The sequence below is a fragment of the Larimichthys crocea genome, chromosome XVIII (assembly GCF_000972845.2).
Source record: "Larimichthys crocea isolate SSNF chromosome XVIII, L_crocea_2.0, whole genome shotgun sequence".
NCBI classification, from domain to species: domain Eukaryota; kingdom Metazoa; phylum Chordata; class Actinopteri; family Sciaenidae; genus Larimichthys; species Larimichthys crocea.
In genome coordinates, this window is record NC_040028.1 from 4823377 (window position 1) to 4841624 (window position 18248).

The 18248-nt window shown below is 41.8% G+C and overlaps 1 protein-coding gene across 2 annotated transcripts in view; it reads right to left on the reverse strand.

Annotated features, from left to right (window-relative positions):
• Positions 1-2607: 2607 nt before the first annotated feature.
• man1a2 (mannosidase, alpha, class 1A, member 2) overlaps positions 2608-18248 on the reverse strand; it is a 110531-nt gene continuing 94890 nt past the window's right edge. For both annotated transcript variants that reach the window (XM_027290790.1, XM_027290791.1), the window contains exons 10-14: positions 16558-16673; positions 15533-15752; positions 14623-14795; positions 8949-9064; positions 2608-6921 (exon numbers count right to left, since the gene is read on the reverse strand). In XM_027290790.1, the coding sequence (XP_027146591.1) occupies positions 6786-6921; positions 8949-9064; positions 14623-14795; positions 15533-15752; positions 16558-16673 (761 nt within the window). In that variant the 3' untranslated portion in view covers positions 2608-6785. The remainder of the gene's footprint in view (positions 6922-8948; positions 9065-14622; positions 14796-15532; positions 15753-16557; positions 16674-18248) is intronic.

Sequence of the window (18248 nt, forward strand, 5' to 3'; positions counted from 1 at the left end):
TAGTCTCGAGATCTCTGTGTGAAATTTAAGTGACGAGAGTTGAAAAAAGAAAAATATCTGTGAGGAAATTTCAAATCTTTTAAAGCTTTGAGGCCTTTACTTTATCATACTGTGTCAGCAGCACTGTCTATTTTGGTTCAGCATGAACAAAGGTTCTTTTTTTTATTTACTGCAGTCCACTATGAGTGTCTCTGTGTGTGTGTGTGTGGTACAGTATATGCTTGTTTATGATTCATCCACTATCTAAAATCACTGATAATTTGTTACTGTAATTTTTCTGCTCTATGACTGATTATATAAGTGAAAAATAAGTGATGTTGGACTTTCCCCAGTCATGCCGATCATTATTAGGCCATGCGACCTAATTTACATAAAACTCCATAATTCAAAAGGCAAGTGACATATGGAAACTAGAACACACGTGTGTTTCTTTCCGTTTCCAAATGCAGCTTTCAGTTTCAGCTTTTCCAGCGAATTCTTCTCAATTACTATTTGCCTTGATTTGACAAGTTAAGCCACACTGTTCTGCGTAACCTTAAGCCTTAATATCATTTGAACAGGTGACTTTCATAAAAATTCACTCTCAGTACAGTTCTCATGAACGGGGAAATTAGCTATAGAGACCAGGCTGTGAACATGTTTATTTCTGCTGTGAAGTTGGACATTTTAACATGCGGACAGCCTCAAGTGGCTGCTCAAGAAATGACAGTTTCTGGCACTTTGGCATGGGCTTTATTTCCCGGCTGTGGAGGCCTGGTCTATACTTAAGACTCTGTGCTAAAATACTTACATCAGCATGCTGAAAATCTAAACACACTGATGCTACTGTAATAATGCATTTTCTTTTGTTTACCATCTTAGTTTAGTGTGTTAACATGCTAACATTTCCCAAAAAGCAGTAAACAATAACCGCTACACACAAAGCACAGCTGAGGCATATGGAAATGTCTTTGGTTTGTCAGGTTATAAACCAAAGTATTAAACAAATTGAAATTTTGAAGTGATTACAGCTGACCTCATGAGACAGTCGGGTAAACACAGATGGTTTTAGAGTTCCATTTGTTGCAGCAGAGCCTTTCCAGTGAGATGACATGCAGTAAAAGCAGCTCCCTGACTCCCCTCATCAAATACCTATCCATCATAAACAGGGTTCACGAAGAGGTGCACCAAATTTCATACTGATCCATCCAATTAGGGGAGATGTTTCAGACTGCACCAAAGTAGCAGTAGCTGTGGAAGAACTAGCCAACATTGTTATTCTTAAAGGTCCAGTGTGTAACATTTACAGGGATCAGAGGAATATATTATTCATAACTAGGTTTTTCTATGGATCTTTAACACAGCTGGCGTTAAAATTTAGTGAGAAACATCCCAGTGATTAAACTCATCTCTGGTTCTATGGTTTGTTTTGATCAGACTCATTGCGGAGAACAAACAGCAGCACAGATGTGACCGTGTTACTTTCCTCTTCTAAGCTATTAGGCAGCTGATTGTTTATGGCAGCTAAAAGTGATAAACTGGAAGTTAACAACATTATGTACTGACTCTAAGCAGGTTCAGATGAGACATATTAAATATTTGATGTGATGATTGTGAAATGAAATCAACCCTACACGTAGGCTAACATGAATTCCACAGCTACACTGTGTAAATAAAAGAGTATCTTGTGTTGACTGAGAGAAAACTGTGCAGGGAATTGTGCTGAGCAGTGCTTCGGCATAAAAATGGAGTCTGTGAATAAACAAAACCCGCCACAATGAAAGGTGCTTATTAGTATGAGAGCTGCCAACTTGGAAGAAGCTGCTGCGTGTTTGTCCAAATTGTTGGGCGGCTCTCTGCCAGCATCCTGGAGGGATGTGACAGCAGGCCGAGCAGCAGCAACCGGAACACATTTGCTCTTTCAAACGTTGCTGACAGCGATCACCTGTTGAATTCAAAATGATTCATATACTTTCTATAGACAGGTTAGTGTTTAATGAAGATGTTTAAGGTTGTTTCTTTAAAAGCTTTGAGTCAGGTTTACCTTATGAGACTCGGATGAGCTGTTGCTGTCGACTAATCAGTCAAATCAATGCTATAATGTTCAAATTCCAAATGAAAATATATTAATTAACATACTCACATTTACAATGCTAACACACTGAAAGTACTCAAACTCATCAGTATTGGACAAATTAGATGTCATGGCATTCTGTCTGATGTAGAAAATAGAGATGATAAAACAAAATAATGGATTAAAGTACAAAAAAAAGCCAGTGTGCTGTAAACCTTGAAAATATATGAGCCATTTCTAGAAAATAAAAATGAACGTGACTCTTCAGACAGGAAATTAATATGCAGTCTGAATATTTATGTTCCAGAGAGATTTGCTGACGTTCGTTCCGACTGAAATAGTTTAAAATCTGCTGCCAAAAACAAGACATAATGCAAACATCACAATAAGCCAGGTTCATGCAAGACGTCCACTGTGAAAGCATCGTGTGAGAAACACTCATCATGCCTAATCACTTTTCATAACATCTTTATTGAATTTGTCTCTCAGTTTTAAACATATTTACAGATAGTTTAATTGTATGTTGTTTTTTTTTTGTTCAGTAAAAATACAAATACAGAACACTCGATTTTCAAAATCAACGTCGCTCCCAGCGACTTGATGGCCGCCCCGGCTTTCGCCTGGGCTTCCTCCGTATCAGAAATAGGTGGTGATGATGATGTCAGCTTGATGTCAGTGTGATGTCAGAGACTGGGGGGATAGAGGCTCAGAGCCAAGACTGTACTGCATCAGTGGACTATAGGTTGACTGCCACCAGAGCTCAGATGAAAGAGAGGTGGAGATGATAGTGGATGGAGAGAAATGTATGGAGGGAATAAAATGTGTTGATGGGGGGAGGGCAGAGAAACATCCTGTATGTACACTGAGAGGAGTGATGTGAGCAGACACCTGTTGTTGTTTCATTATAAAAAATGTGAACTGATTAAATTGAAACTAAAAATTGATGGAACATGTAGCCGTTTGGTCAAAAACATTTTGATATTAAGACACTTAAAAATGATAAACGTTACTGCTACCTACACTGGTTTGTACATATTGTATTTTCTACATATTGCTGGGATTAACTGTTTTAAAAAATAAGGCAGATATTATTTCATATGTTTTAGATTTGTCTTCCATCCTCCAATCCCATGAAAATACCAAAACCAACGCTCTCTACAAACAGCCGGGCACATTTGTTGGGGACTATTTTCAGAAGCGGATGAATACACATTTGCTGCTCTAGTGAGTATTTCTAGCAGCGGGACGGCGTGTGAGACTCAATCAAAATAAACTACAGTGTATGTTCATGGTTATGAAGGAACATGTCGTCGAGGGCAACAGATGAGCTCTGTCACATACATTTATTGTTGGTTTTGGTCTTTTCATGTTTCAGTGTTAGGACGTTATGTTACAGTCAGTGATGTCACTATGTGATTCACGCGTGTTGGGAAAGTAGCTCTGCATCAACCTTTGCCATTTACGTTATGGCTTCATTGACAGATGACCTATTGCCCAACATAGGCAGTTCTTTTTTTTTTTTTTTTTTTTAACACGTGGGTGTATAGTGAGTATATTTCTATCGTTTTAAAACTTTTAGTTCTGTGGCGTTAAACAAACCTATTTCTGTCATGTTGATGCTCGGAGCACCTTATATTCTGCCGTGTCTGCATGTCAGTGATGTTTGTGCAAACAAAAACAAGAAGAATAGAATTTATATCATAATGATGTATTACAAAACACAGAGCAAAGAGTGTGAAAAGAGCACAGTGATGGCTGAGACATCACGTACGACAATAAGGCTCGGTCAGACACACACAGACACGCACACAGACACAAAACAAAACTTCCTGGTTTAGTGCAATTCCTTCTCTCCAGCTTGAACGAATCATCTTCAGTAGTGAAGCTCTGCTCGGTCTCTTTACCTAAACCAGTCAGTTCAAAAGTAGTTTGGACACCAGCAGGCTTATTAATGAGCTCGCTCTCTCTCTCTCTCTCTCTCTCACACACACACAAACACACAGAAAACAGGTTTAATGAGCCCATCATTAAACCTATTTTCTGTATTTTTATAAACTATGTGACCTTTTTTCTTAAGAACAGAAAAATCATAGCTGAATGCCGACCGACAAGAGTGGATCATAAAGAGCGGAGATAAAAAAAAAAGTTTTTGGCTAACGGTCGTTTGGTCTTTATATGAAAATCTGTCTCTTGTTGTTGTTGTAATTAATATTTGATAAACTACTGCTGCAGGATAGCTGTAACGATGTTCTCTGCACACCGGTTGGGTTTATTAATGTATTATTTGCCTTGACTCGACATCCCACCCTCTGCTGTCACTTTGTCTCCCTGCTGACAAACTCAACACGGCTCACAGAAAAGGTTACTGCTGCACTCGTCATTTTAGGTTGTTCTATTTTGTAGCTGAAAAAAAAGAAGCATCTTATTGCGCAGTATATTTTTATATTGCAGGGCTTAAAATGATGTTGAGCTTTGGGTTTGTGTGGGATTAGGCCTGCGACATCCAGGTTGACAAGAGTACGACTCTGCAGCCACACTTTGGTCGGTTACATTAAAGGTCTTCCTCAGTGTCTTGTTGGAGTTAGTCACACTGAACTGAGAGGTGTAAAATGTTTGGTCAGTGTCCGGCGGTCAGTTACTCACCAGGGAGGACTGTTGTTTTGGTTGTTTTTAAACTTATTTGAACAGACTGTGACACCAATAGCCGTGCTAGTAAGTGACAAGACAGTGTGGTGGCTGTGACTTCTCTCAACAAGAGTTCTCAAAAATATTCTGACTGTCAAACTCTGGACGTGTGTTTCAAACTGTCACGATTGATTTGTTCAATTTCAGAACCGATATTAAGATTTTGATGTTTGATTGTTGAGCTGCAACGATTAGTCGATGAATCAATTCCAGTCAGATCAAGTTTTGTCTATTAACCTATCAAATGAACCGCCAACTGTTTTGATCATCAATGAATCATTTTGGAAGGACACTGAAATGTAAATATGGACAAATACAAAACAAGATATTTGGGGATCAACAGTGATGAACATTTTCAGACATTTTATGGACCGAACTGGTTGACAGATTCATATATTATGAAAATAATGGTTTGGCGCAGCCCGGATTGACTGATCAGCATTTGTAGCATATATCTGAAGCTGAAGTCTGTTTGATCGGAGTCATGTGGGAGTTTTTAGACCTCTTGTTGCGGACAGGAGAGGCGGAGATAAACCTGGAGGACAGGTTCAACAACAAAATGTAGGATTAAAGCTGGAAATTGTGATTATGTGGGAAAAAAGTGGTAAAGAAAGAGGATTTAACAGCGCGATGACTTCATGTGACTTCCCCGGAGAGGTGACTTGATGGAGTTTGAGCAGAGAAAATGTGTCATGGGAGCGTAGCAGGGAGACAAAGGAAAGTCTTCATTTATTCAGCTCTTTCAGTGCTACACCTCCACTTTCCTCTTCATCACAGCGTCCCCGTAAAAAGTGCACAAATAAATGATTTACAGCAGAGGATATTTTATCCCCACACACACACACACACACACGCTCATACGTTAACATGGCCAGGGTGCAGCCTCATCTAACAATGTATGGCCTGAATAGGATTTGGAGTGATTTATGAACACGAGGATGGAAGAGATGAGAGAAGGTTTGATCGCCTGGGGGAGAAACTATGCCATGGTGTGATCAGAAGAAGGTGGAGGGGAGAGATAAAGAAGCAGCATCCATACAAGTAGCAGCAGAATGTTTTGGGGAGAAAAACATCATGGCCGGTGACGTTGGGAGAAACTGGAAAGCTGTGGAGGTGGAGGAGGGGGCGGTGAAGATGGGGAGGCCTGCTGCTGTCCCTGTGTAATTACTGTTCCACTTACAATGGTCCACTTTTCTGAAAAAAAAAAAAAAAGGAGAGGAGCACTAGAGGAAAAGTCGCCACGACCTGCTCTCGCGCTGATGATGTGACGAGCTGCAAACAGTTCCAGGTCAAAGTTCATCTGATGGAGATTAAACAGGAAGTGGAATGGGGGAGGGGTCGGGAAAAAGCGGTGGGCTTTGATTCAACCCTGTGTCCCCATTAAAGATTTGTCCAACCAACCAACCAACCAACCAACCAAAAAAAAAAAAAAAAGAAACACCTCATCAACAGACCCTGTACAGTCCTTCAGTCTGTCTGTCTGGAAAAGTGACACTTCCATCAGCGCAGTGTCAAACTGACTGTGTGTGATCCTTCACGAAACCCCGTAACGCATCCTCAGTGCCTCAGCTCGAGTCTGTACGGGAGGAAAGTTTGGTCAAATCTCAAAGAAACACTAAAAATAATAAAAAAAAAAACTTAATCAAGCCTCTGGATTTGGAGCTCGGTCCTTCAGAGAAAAGAGTCGATTCTAGCCAGTCATGAGGCTGAGCAGCAAACCCACCGTCCTTCTGATCGAAGCAGAGAAGACGGAGAGAGTCAAAGAGTGAAGATGCAGAAGAGGAGAGGAAAACTCGATGGCTGAGCCCTCTCCACGCCGCAGTGGCCTGCGGTGGTGGGAGGCTCTCTCTCGCTTTCTCTCTCTCTCTCTCCGTCTCCTCTGGTTGATGTCTGCAGTCCGAAAGCAGTTGAGTCTTTAGAGCTGAATGTAAGTTTGTCCAGTGTTGGTGGGTGGGTTTTTTGGGCAGGCAGGCAGGCAGGGGGACAAGGTGGCACCCCCCTGGTGCTGTGGTGGTGGAGGAGGAAGAGGAGAAAGGGCTCCGTCTGTCTACCGCTGAGCCGGCTCACTGCCAGGCAGGGTGATGTTGCCCAGATGGAGGACGGGGAGTGGGTGAGCCTCTGTGTTGAAGACCCAACTCTCCAACGGCATCAGGTCGTCGCTGGAGAACAACAGGTAGAGATACCTGATGGGGCGGGTAGAAGGGTGCGGGGAACGGGAGGGATTCACAAAGGGAGAAAAAGGGGTGAGGGCAGAGAGGTTGGGTAAGGAAGGTTTTGCCTCGCAAAACTGCAAATCATTTGTGCAGATAATTCATACTGTACATATGGAAGATTCTAAATCAGGTTTTCTGCTTTTAACCAGCATTTCTGTGTTTGATGCCTGCTTGACACAGAGCTGCGGTGTTGCTTTAATGTGATTGGCTCGCAGCCAGTGGGGACAAAGGCTGAGAACAGAGACACCAGAGGTTGCATAACACGGAGGTATTCCAGAGTCATCGTCTCAGAAAGTTAGCCGCCTGGCCTGCGGGTGACCTTTAACGCCACGCACACCAAAGACTAATTTCCCCGGTGTTTAGCGCTGCGTGGGCGTTCATCTGAGACACGGTTCAGTTAAAACGCTGGCCTGAGAAGTAGCTTCCTGCTAACACAGAGCTATGATTATCTTTGACCTGTCATACAGTTTGATTGACAGTAACAACAGTGTACATTGAATTACTGTATATAGGTCAGTTTACATGTTCAGTACTTCCAGGAGGAGATAACATTCAAAGAGCGGCCAGCAGGGGGAATCAGAGAGCTGCATTAGGCTTCACTTCAACCTGTGGACCACAGCCTGCATGCAGGGCCTCTCCTCCCTCTGTGGCCAGAAACAGAACAGCTAGAAATGGAGATGATGATAGCAGTGTGTGAAAACGTAAAAAAACTAACTAAAGGTTATAGTAAAGCTTCTTTTAATTCTACAAACCAGAGATCTAATATTTCAATCATTTCAAAGTTTCACAGTCTGTGAAAAAGGCCTCGTTATGTCACTAATGAGTTCTGCTACAGTTCAGCTACAGTGAGTATGGAACAGGAGCAGCCACAGTGAGCTGTTAGATGAAGAGCTGCAGGTGACAGACTGTACACCTTCAATCCTCAGCAACGCAACCAGCTCCTTTCACTGTGCACCGCGATGGTACAGAAAACGACTTGTGTGGTGTGCGGCGTCGAGTCAGATCACGGTTGCTCATGTCACGATGGAAAATGGCCAATTATTCATGGACTCCTTCGTTAAAACCCACAGACCAGCCGCTCCTCTGTTCTATCCCTGACACAGTAGCTGTGCAACAAGTGTTCGCAGGGCTCCTGCACAGTACGCTGAGAATTTCTCAGATCATATTTGAAACTTGCTAAATGCTAGATGCTAAATCAAGACAATAAATGGTTTTAATAAAATCTTCTGTTGACAGCTACGTTTTTATTTTGCCTGTGTGTGTTTTTATGTTGTCACACAATCGCCTGATGTTTGCAGCCAAGAACCGGAGCTCATACAAATCAATGAACACCACAGTGTGTGTGTGTGTGTAGCCTTTATTCGTGTCCATGGGAACAATAATGAACACATCCATTCAATTATAAGCCACATACTTGTTGCCTGTGCTCACTCCCACAGTGGTGTATGTATGTGTTTATGTATGTGTATGTGTTTATGTATCCGTTTACTTTTAGAAATTCTGAACTTTGTATTATAGAAAAAAAAATAAATAAATAAATTGGGGCAATGGTCTATAAAAACAAATGTATTTCTATCCTCTTCTTCAGATCTGGAAATGATTGAAATCAAATTGTGTAGGAGCACAGACTTTGCTGTGGCATTACACGGCCTGTACTCACGGTATCAGCCAAATCAACCAGGAATAAAACCTTTTCAACCCAACTGGTTTTATGTTTCAGGCTTGCTTTTTTTTTTTTTTTTTTTTTAAAAGGTGGAAAGTATTTTTCTTTTTTATTATTTGTCTGTTAAAAGTTGAAGGTCTGTGACTGACATGCGGCTTTTATGTTTACAACATATTTTTCTGCTCATTTATGTTAAGAGATTCTACAAAATAGGAAGTAACTGGTGTTATCGTGCTGAAGTTCTCTCAATCAGCCCACCCACCAAACAAATCACTGTGATTAAATAATCAACAAACACACTGATGCTTCATAGGTCAACCTATTAGTGGCTTACTTGAGTGTCTCGGCCAGGAAGAAGCTCTGTTGCACGTCGTCGTAGGTCGGGTTGGAAGAATAGACGTCCTTCACCCCCGAGAAACCGCCGCTCACTCTGCAGTACTTGTCAATGGCCTGCAGGAGATGTGGAGAGAGGGGGGGGGGGGCGGGAAGGAAAGAGGAAAAGGATAAAGCGGGTAGAAGAAAGGGGAGAAAGGAAAGAAGGAAGAAAATAAGGAGGAATGCAAATGATGAGGTAGAAAAAGGAAATGTCGGAAAGCAAAAGGTAAAAGAATGATAGAGGGATTACATGAATGAAGACAAAAACGAGGGGCAAAGAGAAAAGGTGGGGGCGGGGAGGGAGAGCACAATTTTAATAAGCTTTGAAAAGCATGCTATAATTAATTTCTTTGCTTGTGACAGATTAGACCGAGTCCTGTAGAGACACATAGAGAAAACGGCAGCTGTAGAAAATGGGAGGAAAAGAAGATTAGCAGAAAGTCGGCCTGCTTCCCCACATTTACATTCTGTTCTCTGAAATGTTCTTTCTGCCGCTCGTCAACCAGAAGCAGCTTCAATAATGAAGGACCACACATTTGTTTCATGTTACGCTGTGTATGAAAGAGCTGCTGTGGAAACTGTGCAATAAAAAGGTTTCTTTCAGCGAGGCGGAGCCTGCGTCGCTCTCTCGTAGGTCATTTTAACAATCTCCTCATCAGGTTGCGTTTGCGCCTTCGCCTGCTGATTTTCGATGAATGGCAGAACAAGCTCCGAGATGTTTCTTTCTAAACACACTTTTTTTGTTCGCTGCTCTCAGCCTTTCACATTTCTTTTCAGGAGCTGTCTGTGACTAACAAAATAACCGCTTTTGAGCACATAATCTGTGTAAAACATGGATTTGAAGATCAATTCAGGCAGAGGTTGAGTCAAGTCAAACAAAAAGACGCACACAGTTCAGCCTTTTCAGGACACATTTAAGCCACTTTTGTCGGTGGTTTGAATTGGGCTTTAAATCCCCTTTGTGTCCATTCATTTTGGATTTCGAGGGTTTTATCTCTGACCCACCAAACACGACAGATGTGATGTCGTTGTTTCGACAACAACAAAAACAAAACATGGAGGACAGCTGGCAGAGCCTGGACAACTTAAAGGGTCTGACAGAAACATCCAGAACAAGCAACAGTTAAACAACACCAAGTTACTAGCCTGTTACACGCCGTGTAGTTAGTCAGAATGAACTATAAGTTACCATGACAACGAATACATTTAGCACCTACTGTGAAATCTGTGATGAAATTAGTGAAAGGGTTTATTGTATTCATTTCTGCTGACTTTCACTGAACATAAGATGAATCATTTCACTGTGGAGCTGCCCTGCTGATGTTGATGGTTATTATTTTGGAGGACTCATCAGCCAGTGAAGCTAAGCGTGTTGATTCTTAATTATTTCTAATAAACAGATCACACTTTGCAGCCCTGCTGCAAATGTTGGGGGACTGTTTTGGCTCTAAGGAGTAAAATGTACCCTCTAGTTGAAAACAAGCTCAATTTGTGAGCAGGTGCTTCCCCATCAACACACACACACACTCATTAAAAATGCAGCGATGGTCCAGCTGGTGATACAGACAGTACGCTATTACCTGTGTGCTCTATTGATTTACAATGATGACTTGTTACAGTGAAATTGGTGCCTCCATAAAAACTCTGGCTGCATTACAGTCCTGCTTATACCTTATCGACTTTCACTATTACCGCATGTAATTGAAAGCATTATCTCTGTCCTTGTCTTTCAGTCCCTCTATCACACACACACACACACACACACACACAGATGTCTTCTCCCTCCATCATGTCCTCGAGTGACCATTTTGCTGTCAGCAGATTTCCGTTGCGAGGAGTTTGGACTGTAATTCCTGTTATTAATGGGCTGCTGCGCCCGATGAGCATTTGCCCTTCTGGATCCACGCTGCAGTGTCTCCACATACACACACCATACATACCAGTATCATTTGCACTTTAGCAAACATTCAACAGACTGGGAAAGTTGACACACACACACACACACACACACACACACACACACACACACACACACACACAGGTACAGGTAAAGCCAGTCAGTGTTAATGGCTGCTGTGAAGAGAGAAAGTGTGACAAACAGAGGCAGGTTTAGTGTACCAGATGGTTGAAGCTTATGGGAAATTTTGAGTTTAACACAGCTACTTTGCTTTCCACCCTTCATTATTTAGTGTACTCGCAATACGCGTGCCTGTACGCACGCGTATTGAACGCATATTTTTTAGTCTTTATGCAGGCATAGGCGACGCGGTTAAGGCGTTTTAGTACAGTGTGCTGGCATAAAATGCCCCCCATAGAAGCTGAGGTACAGTGTATACTGTGTGTGTGTGTGTGTGTGTTTGTGTGTAAGAGAGAGGATAGCTGAGCTTTGAGGCAACATACAGAGAAGATCACAGGTGTGTGTGTGAAGTGTGTATGTGGGGGGATGGAGAGCCCAACAGAGGAAGGTAGTGGGATGTTGAGCTTTGTGTGAACATGAAAAAAGCCTCAGGTGATGAGTTAGAAGGTAAAAAGAAATTAAAATGAAATATAAAATGATACAGAAAGGAAGAAGAATAAACTGCTGAAGAAAAAGAGAAAAAAGCAAAAAAAGGGGAGGAAGTGTTAAATAAGTGGAGTATCCACGATGGCCTGAATCCATACTGAATACTAACTCAAGGTAGCTTTTGAGTGTGTTCTCACTGGCAGAGTTCAAAGTATGCTCAAACTAAAAAGTCAGTATGCCTACTGAAAAAAAAACACTTGACTTTTGAGTGTAGTGTGGATGAACACTATTCTCCCAAAATTTACTGTAATTGGAGATGGAGGAGAAGCTCTGAGTAGAGAGGCACATTCAGAGAGGGTCCAGCACTGTGTCAAAAACACACGTTTCTGACTGTGACCCGCAGCAGAGAGGATGAGCTGGAAAAACTTTTGGAAAAACACAGGCTGAAGTCATACCGCGGCCACCAATCAGATGATCAGGTCAGTCAAACCTCCAGCCAGCCAGTTCCGACTTTGTTTATTTCAGGAACCAGCTTCTAAATCTGAGTCTGACTCGCCATTTACACTGCAAATTAATGACACAAAAAAGTTTCATTTGGTTTGTGTCCGATGGTTTGAGAGAGAGTGGAGAGACACAGACAGTGAATGGGAGTGAGCGAGCCCCGGCATCGAGGACGCCTGTTAATCAGTGAAATAAAAAGTTATTTCCTGCTCGTTTCCAAGCCGTTACATTCAATTAGTATACCAACCCCATTTCCAAAAAGGTCACGCTGTGTAAAAACGGAAATTGACATAAAATGTGTCGATGTGCAAAACATTCAATCTCTACATTTAATTAAAAACAGCACAAACACAACGTATGACGTTTAAACTAAGAAATGTAATTGAATGTAATGAATTGGGTGGCAGCAGCACGTTTCAGTGGCAACAAGAGTGGAAAAGTTTTGAAATGCTAAAAGATGAAGTCCTTCACACTGCTCCTTAACTAAAAACTTTAACTTAGTAACTTCTGAATATCAATGTGCCAAACACATAAACATATCGATCATCTAAATGAAATAAGATCAGTACAAGTTACAGAGCAGGATCTGTCATCGGCATTAGTATACATGTATATATGCAATAATAAATAATGCAAGAGAGGCAAGGATGAGCCCTTCAGCACCAGCTCTCTTTAGTGTCACTCAAACTCGGTACGATCACACATCATAGACACACTTGCCAAAGTATTTGCTTGGCACATAAGCGCCTATGCACTTACTCCCACTCAAAACAAAAGAAAAAAAAAAAGGAAGAGGAGAAGTAGTTTAAAAATGGAGAGAAAAGGGTGACAAAAAGATTGGCAGGAGAAAGAGAAAAATGAGAGAATGAAAAGAGTCGGAGAAAAATAAAAATAAAAAGCATGACGAGCAGACCGGCTGAGATTTAGATGGATTCACACACCGACTGCCGTAGAGGAGACGAGCTCTTTAATTCTCTGTCAGAAGGAGAGGAGCAGGGGAGTTAAAACGGATAGAGAAGGCTTTTGTTTCTGTTCTACTTTCATGAAGCTTTTTATATCCAAACACAAAAGGAGGAACAAATAACTTATAACACCTGAAAGACTCGCTGAAATTTCACGTCCACCTGCAGGTATAGATTCCCAACACATGGAAACAAAGATCATGTGATTATTAGAAAGAAATATGCATGTGCTCTGCATACAGGAGGTCAAGGCGTGAAGAAGACCATACAAGAAACTGGGACATAAAGTGTCTCTTCAGTTTACCGTCTGAACCATAAACACAGCTCGCTGCTGCAGGTTGTCAGAGATCGGAGGAACGCTATGAACAGCTCTTTATTTTGCTTGACATGCTTTTAGCAGAATCATGATTGCAAACAGTCTGACTTTCAAAAGTCAATATTAAATCACAGCTTCAGTTTCAGCTGCAACAAAACAAGCTCCGCTCGCTGTGTGAAAAGCAGATAGTAAAATATATGTTCAGGAGTTCTGACATTCACTGATCAACCCCAAGAACAAATAGTGATTGTAGAGAGGGTGAGCCTGCCATTCAGGTAATGTGATGTCATCATAAAGCCCGATTTAAAAAATGGGGCTGAGGCTAACCTTTAATATGGATAAGAGAAAGAGAGTTATCCGATCAAAGATGGAAATATGAAAATATTCTCTACACTATATATTATGAATAAGAATTATTTACTGTACTGTACCTACACACTCTATAGAGTAGTGTCACCTTCATGATCAAAGAGACGAGCAGCAACATGCAGTCTCTGCAGAGCGACAGGAACACAGAGACACTCTGCTGCCTGCAGTATTCTGGAAGAGTTAACATCTCCCCACACCAAGACACCTCTGTAGCTGAGACCAGACCTGCTACCAGGTGTTAACTGTAGATGTTTGGGTGTGGAGCAGGTCATGTGACTAAGGAAATTAACTCACTGCACTGCGCTCAGCTGCAACAGTTACAGATTTCAAAGTAAAGTTTACACCTCCGAAACTATAGTGTATTTATGGAAAGTATATTTATTATTATTAAAATGGTCGTGCATGGTGTTATGCTAATCAACAGATCACTAACTGCTTGTACCTGGAAAATCACTGCATCCTGATGACAGGTGAGTTTCAGGTACACAGCAGTCACTAGTTTTAAACCTTCTCTTTTGTTTAAACTGTCATTCAGTAGAGCCTCATTAACCCAATGTAATTAATGTCTAACTCTTTCTTATCATTGTAAATTATTACATTTCCTATGAACCCACTGGATTTCGCTGCTCGTCACCTCCTTCTCTGCTCTGTGACGCTCTGTCTGCAGCTGCTTTTCAGAGCAAGAGCTGATGTTTGATGGAAGGAAACGTTCCATCATCCATTCTGTGTGTCATGGCTGTCCTCCATGTGACAATGCCAGCAACTCGAGAGCCTTTGCTCCTTTTTGTTTTGTTGTTGAGAGAACAGGGTCTCATACTCTACTTGTTCTGTGAGCAAAACAAATCCAACACATCCACAATGTACGAAGCACTGTCATTCAAAACAACATTTTTTTCATATTGGATTTGTTTGGAGAAATAAAAATGATTCTGGAGAAAAACGACTAAATTTTAACTTAGTATTATGGTTACAAGTTTTTTACCTGTGCTGCCTCCCAGCCCCACTGCCGATATTTGGGATCGTGGGTGAACCTCCACATGTACCAGTACGTCTCGATGACCTCCGGCCGCAGGATGTAGTACTTCTCATTCTGCCGCACAGCCACCGCCTCCAGGCCGCTGTCGAACTTAAAGGCCTCCGGGCCGAGCTTCAACACTTGAGGGATAGAACAGAAGGGTGGAGGAGGAAAAATAAGGAGACAGGTAGAGAGGGGGGTAAGAGGTGACACGGAAAGAGGGAAAGGAAATGAAAAGAATGGAAGCAACGAGAAAGACAAGAAAGATAGAGGGGAGGAGAACAGAAAAGAAGACAAATGAGTGGAGAGACAAAAGAAGGAAGGAGAGAATGATTGAGAGAGGAAACCAGGAGAGAGAAGATTATCTTTTGCTCCTTGTGGAGGTGATTACAGGTCAGAGCTAGTATGAATTAGTGCCTGTGTGTGTGTGTGTGTGTGTGTCAGGTTTCTGTGAATGCCTGCTCATTAAGAGCTAAAAGACCAACTTTCGACCTCCTGACTGTTGCTATCAAACTCTCTGCTACATAACCAGAAAGTTCTCTTTCTCTCTGCTCTCCTCCCTCTCATGCTCTCTCTCTCTCCATCTCCATTTGTTGCCATGGCAACCTCTCCTCTTTCACAGAGCAACCTCAAGATTTCTGACAGCACGGTGCAAGATCACCTACTATTGATCCTTTCCAGAAAATCAGGTATTTTGAAAGGTCTCCTTTGATTGGTGACGATAGAATTTACAGCCATTAACAGTGTTTAACAAACCCTCCACGGAAAAATGAAAGTCTGCTTTGACACTGAAGCACTACTTGTTGCTTATTAGTAGTTTCTCAAACATATTACACACATAGCACATGTATGTAGCCCTCCCCCTCGCTCTCCTCACCCGTCCTGTCGTAAGACTCGTGGCAGGTGTGTGCAATCTCAGCTCCCAGCTGCAGGTAGTGTCCGGCCTTGTCGTCGGGCGAGCCGTCAGCGCCCAACGCAAACATGCCGCCGGCGAAGCAGGCCAGGTGGCCCATCTTTCTCTCCAGGTGGCCGTTCTTCCACTCACCAATAAATGTCAGACCACCGTTGGATTTGCGTATCAGGTGGCGCTCAATGGCCTGGAGAAAGGGGAGCGTGTGTGTGTGTCAAAAAGTGGAATGAAGCCAGTAAGAATGTAGACGTAGGTTACAAATAGATTATTAAGTGCATGTGTGTGAATGTATTAATAGGGTTATGTTGTGTGAATGGGACATTCATGTTGAATACATGTACATGAGGGCGGGGAGGGTCAGACAGGAGAAAACCAAACAAAGTGGTGAGTGCAGAATGTAAAATCCAGCCACGTCCCTCACACCCTTTACCCTGCAACATCTGTCTTGTTCACTCTCTGACATCTTCATCAGCTACACACCACAAAACAAAACAAGGTCAAGGACTTCTTTCTTTTGTTAAGATGAACATCGAAATCTGTCAGCAGAGAGTGAGGTTAGTATTTCAGAATCGTTGCTGTTGTACTGATCTGAGTCCTTTGGTTTTGTGGCTGTGTAGTCTCCATTAATAAATGCTGCATATAAAATCTAAAAAAAAAAAAAAAACTGAAAGGGAGATTAAATGTTGCTGCTGTAAATAAAGAGACATACATGTTTGTGGTATTCCTTTGTGAAGGACTCTGTAATTCTTCTTGTGGCTGTCAATGTAATCAAATGAAGAGTTTGTCTTCACTGTGGTCCATCTATCTCTGCAGCAGCGTTTTTATACAGCGCAAGATTTTGGAATTCTAATGGAGGACATCAATTCACTCAAGTCTAAGTTAATTTATTTTCAGATTAAGTACAAATAGTGCGTCTCCTTGGTAACTGGTCAGCAGCTGGCACCCATGAATATAAATACACATCTGTAGACAAATTGCTGATTGAATCGTACCTCGATGGCGTCATCATAGGTCTTGCGGGCTTCTGTATCCGTCTTGTCTGACATGAGCCATGCCTTCAGCAGGTACTCGTAAAAACTATCCCCAAGTCCTCCAACTGAGGTGTGATCTGTAAAGAGGGAGGGGGAAAAAGAATTCAAAAGATCGCAGTGGAGGGCACAGAGTGTGACAGAGCAAAAGAAGGAGGAAAAACAGCGAGACAGACAAATGAGGAAGCCAAAAGGAATTATTCATTTTTCCACTTTCCCGCAACATTTGGCATCAAAAGCATGTATTGAGACCCTGGGTGGATTTTTTTGTTTGTTTTTGATCTATGCCCACTATATATTGGCAGCACGTTTCCTCTCATTTTCCCGTTCTGTTTACCCTTTCCCTGATGTGCTCACATTTCAATGTCCCTGATGGCCCTCTTGAAAGTTTACACAGCTTTCATGGTTGTCCCAATTTGCAGGACATCACACAGAGATGATGGGAGGCAGCCAACACTCATTCTGATCAGTCTAAGAAAGTGACTTTTCTCCAGAGGCAGTTTGAAGTCCACTTGATCTCAGTTTCATAGTACTCTGTTCTATTTAATAGGCAATTACACTGACATATAATTTTTTTTTTTTTTACAGTATTAGTGAAGATATTTGCAAATCATTAAAACTTTTCGAAAAGTGACAAATCATGTGTAATGGTACACACTTTTTGTTGACTGTGCAGGTACACAGAGTAACTTTGAACTTTACAAGGTGATAAAATTCCCCAATTTCAGAAGGGAAATTTAGACTCTTTCTTTGGCTCCTCTTGTAATTATGATCTTGAAAGTCTAGTTAGGATCTTGGATAAAAAGTGATTATTGAGCTTTGACCGCTGGGTGAAACTGGAATATCCCTCATCCTCTGTGTCGCTATCACTTATATCTGAGCAGATTGTTTTAAGACTCATCTAAAGATTGTTTTCTGTATGTGATTGACACACCTGTAGGTAAACAGAGGGATACACAGAGAGGGGGAATGAGAAAGATGAAAAAGCAATGGGTGTGATGAATTATTCATCTTTTGTCAAAGAGAGGGCACAAAGCTCACAAACAAACTTGGAGCCACCGAGTGTGTGTTCATGTTTGTGACGGTGCACACGGGAGAGGGAGTTTGCATATTTACACAGCTAATGAGAAGTGGCTGAGCTCTATCATGTAAGAAACAACTTTAAAATAAGCACGTTTAGAGACCGCTTGTTGCCGATCGGTGCAAAAAATCCCATTCATGGTCTGAATTGAGGATTCTGATGAATAGCCGTAATGTTGTAATCATCCATGGTAGACTCAACGCGAGCTAAGAGTTTATAAAACGATGGTACGGGTAAGTCCGTATGACATAAATATTCTAAGAAAAACATGTCGATCTCGGACAGAGAAGTACTACACTACCCACAATCCTGAAGTGTAACAGCAACATCTTTAATTCCTTGAGCTAGCTTGTACCATAGAAATGACACAGATCACAGGTAGTGGGTTTCTTTTTCTTTTTGTGATCTTAAAACAGGTTCAGTTCGTGAGTTACTACTACCTCTGACCTCTACCCAATAACGTTCGACCTTTCTGACATGCTGCATTTTTCCACAATCACTAAAAATCAGTGTTTGTGAGGGCGAGCCTGTGTGTTCTGTCAGGGCCTGTGTATGAAAGACAAGACGCACAGGG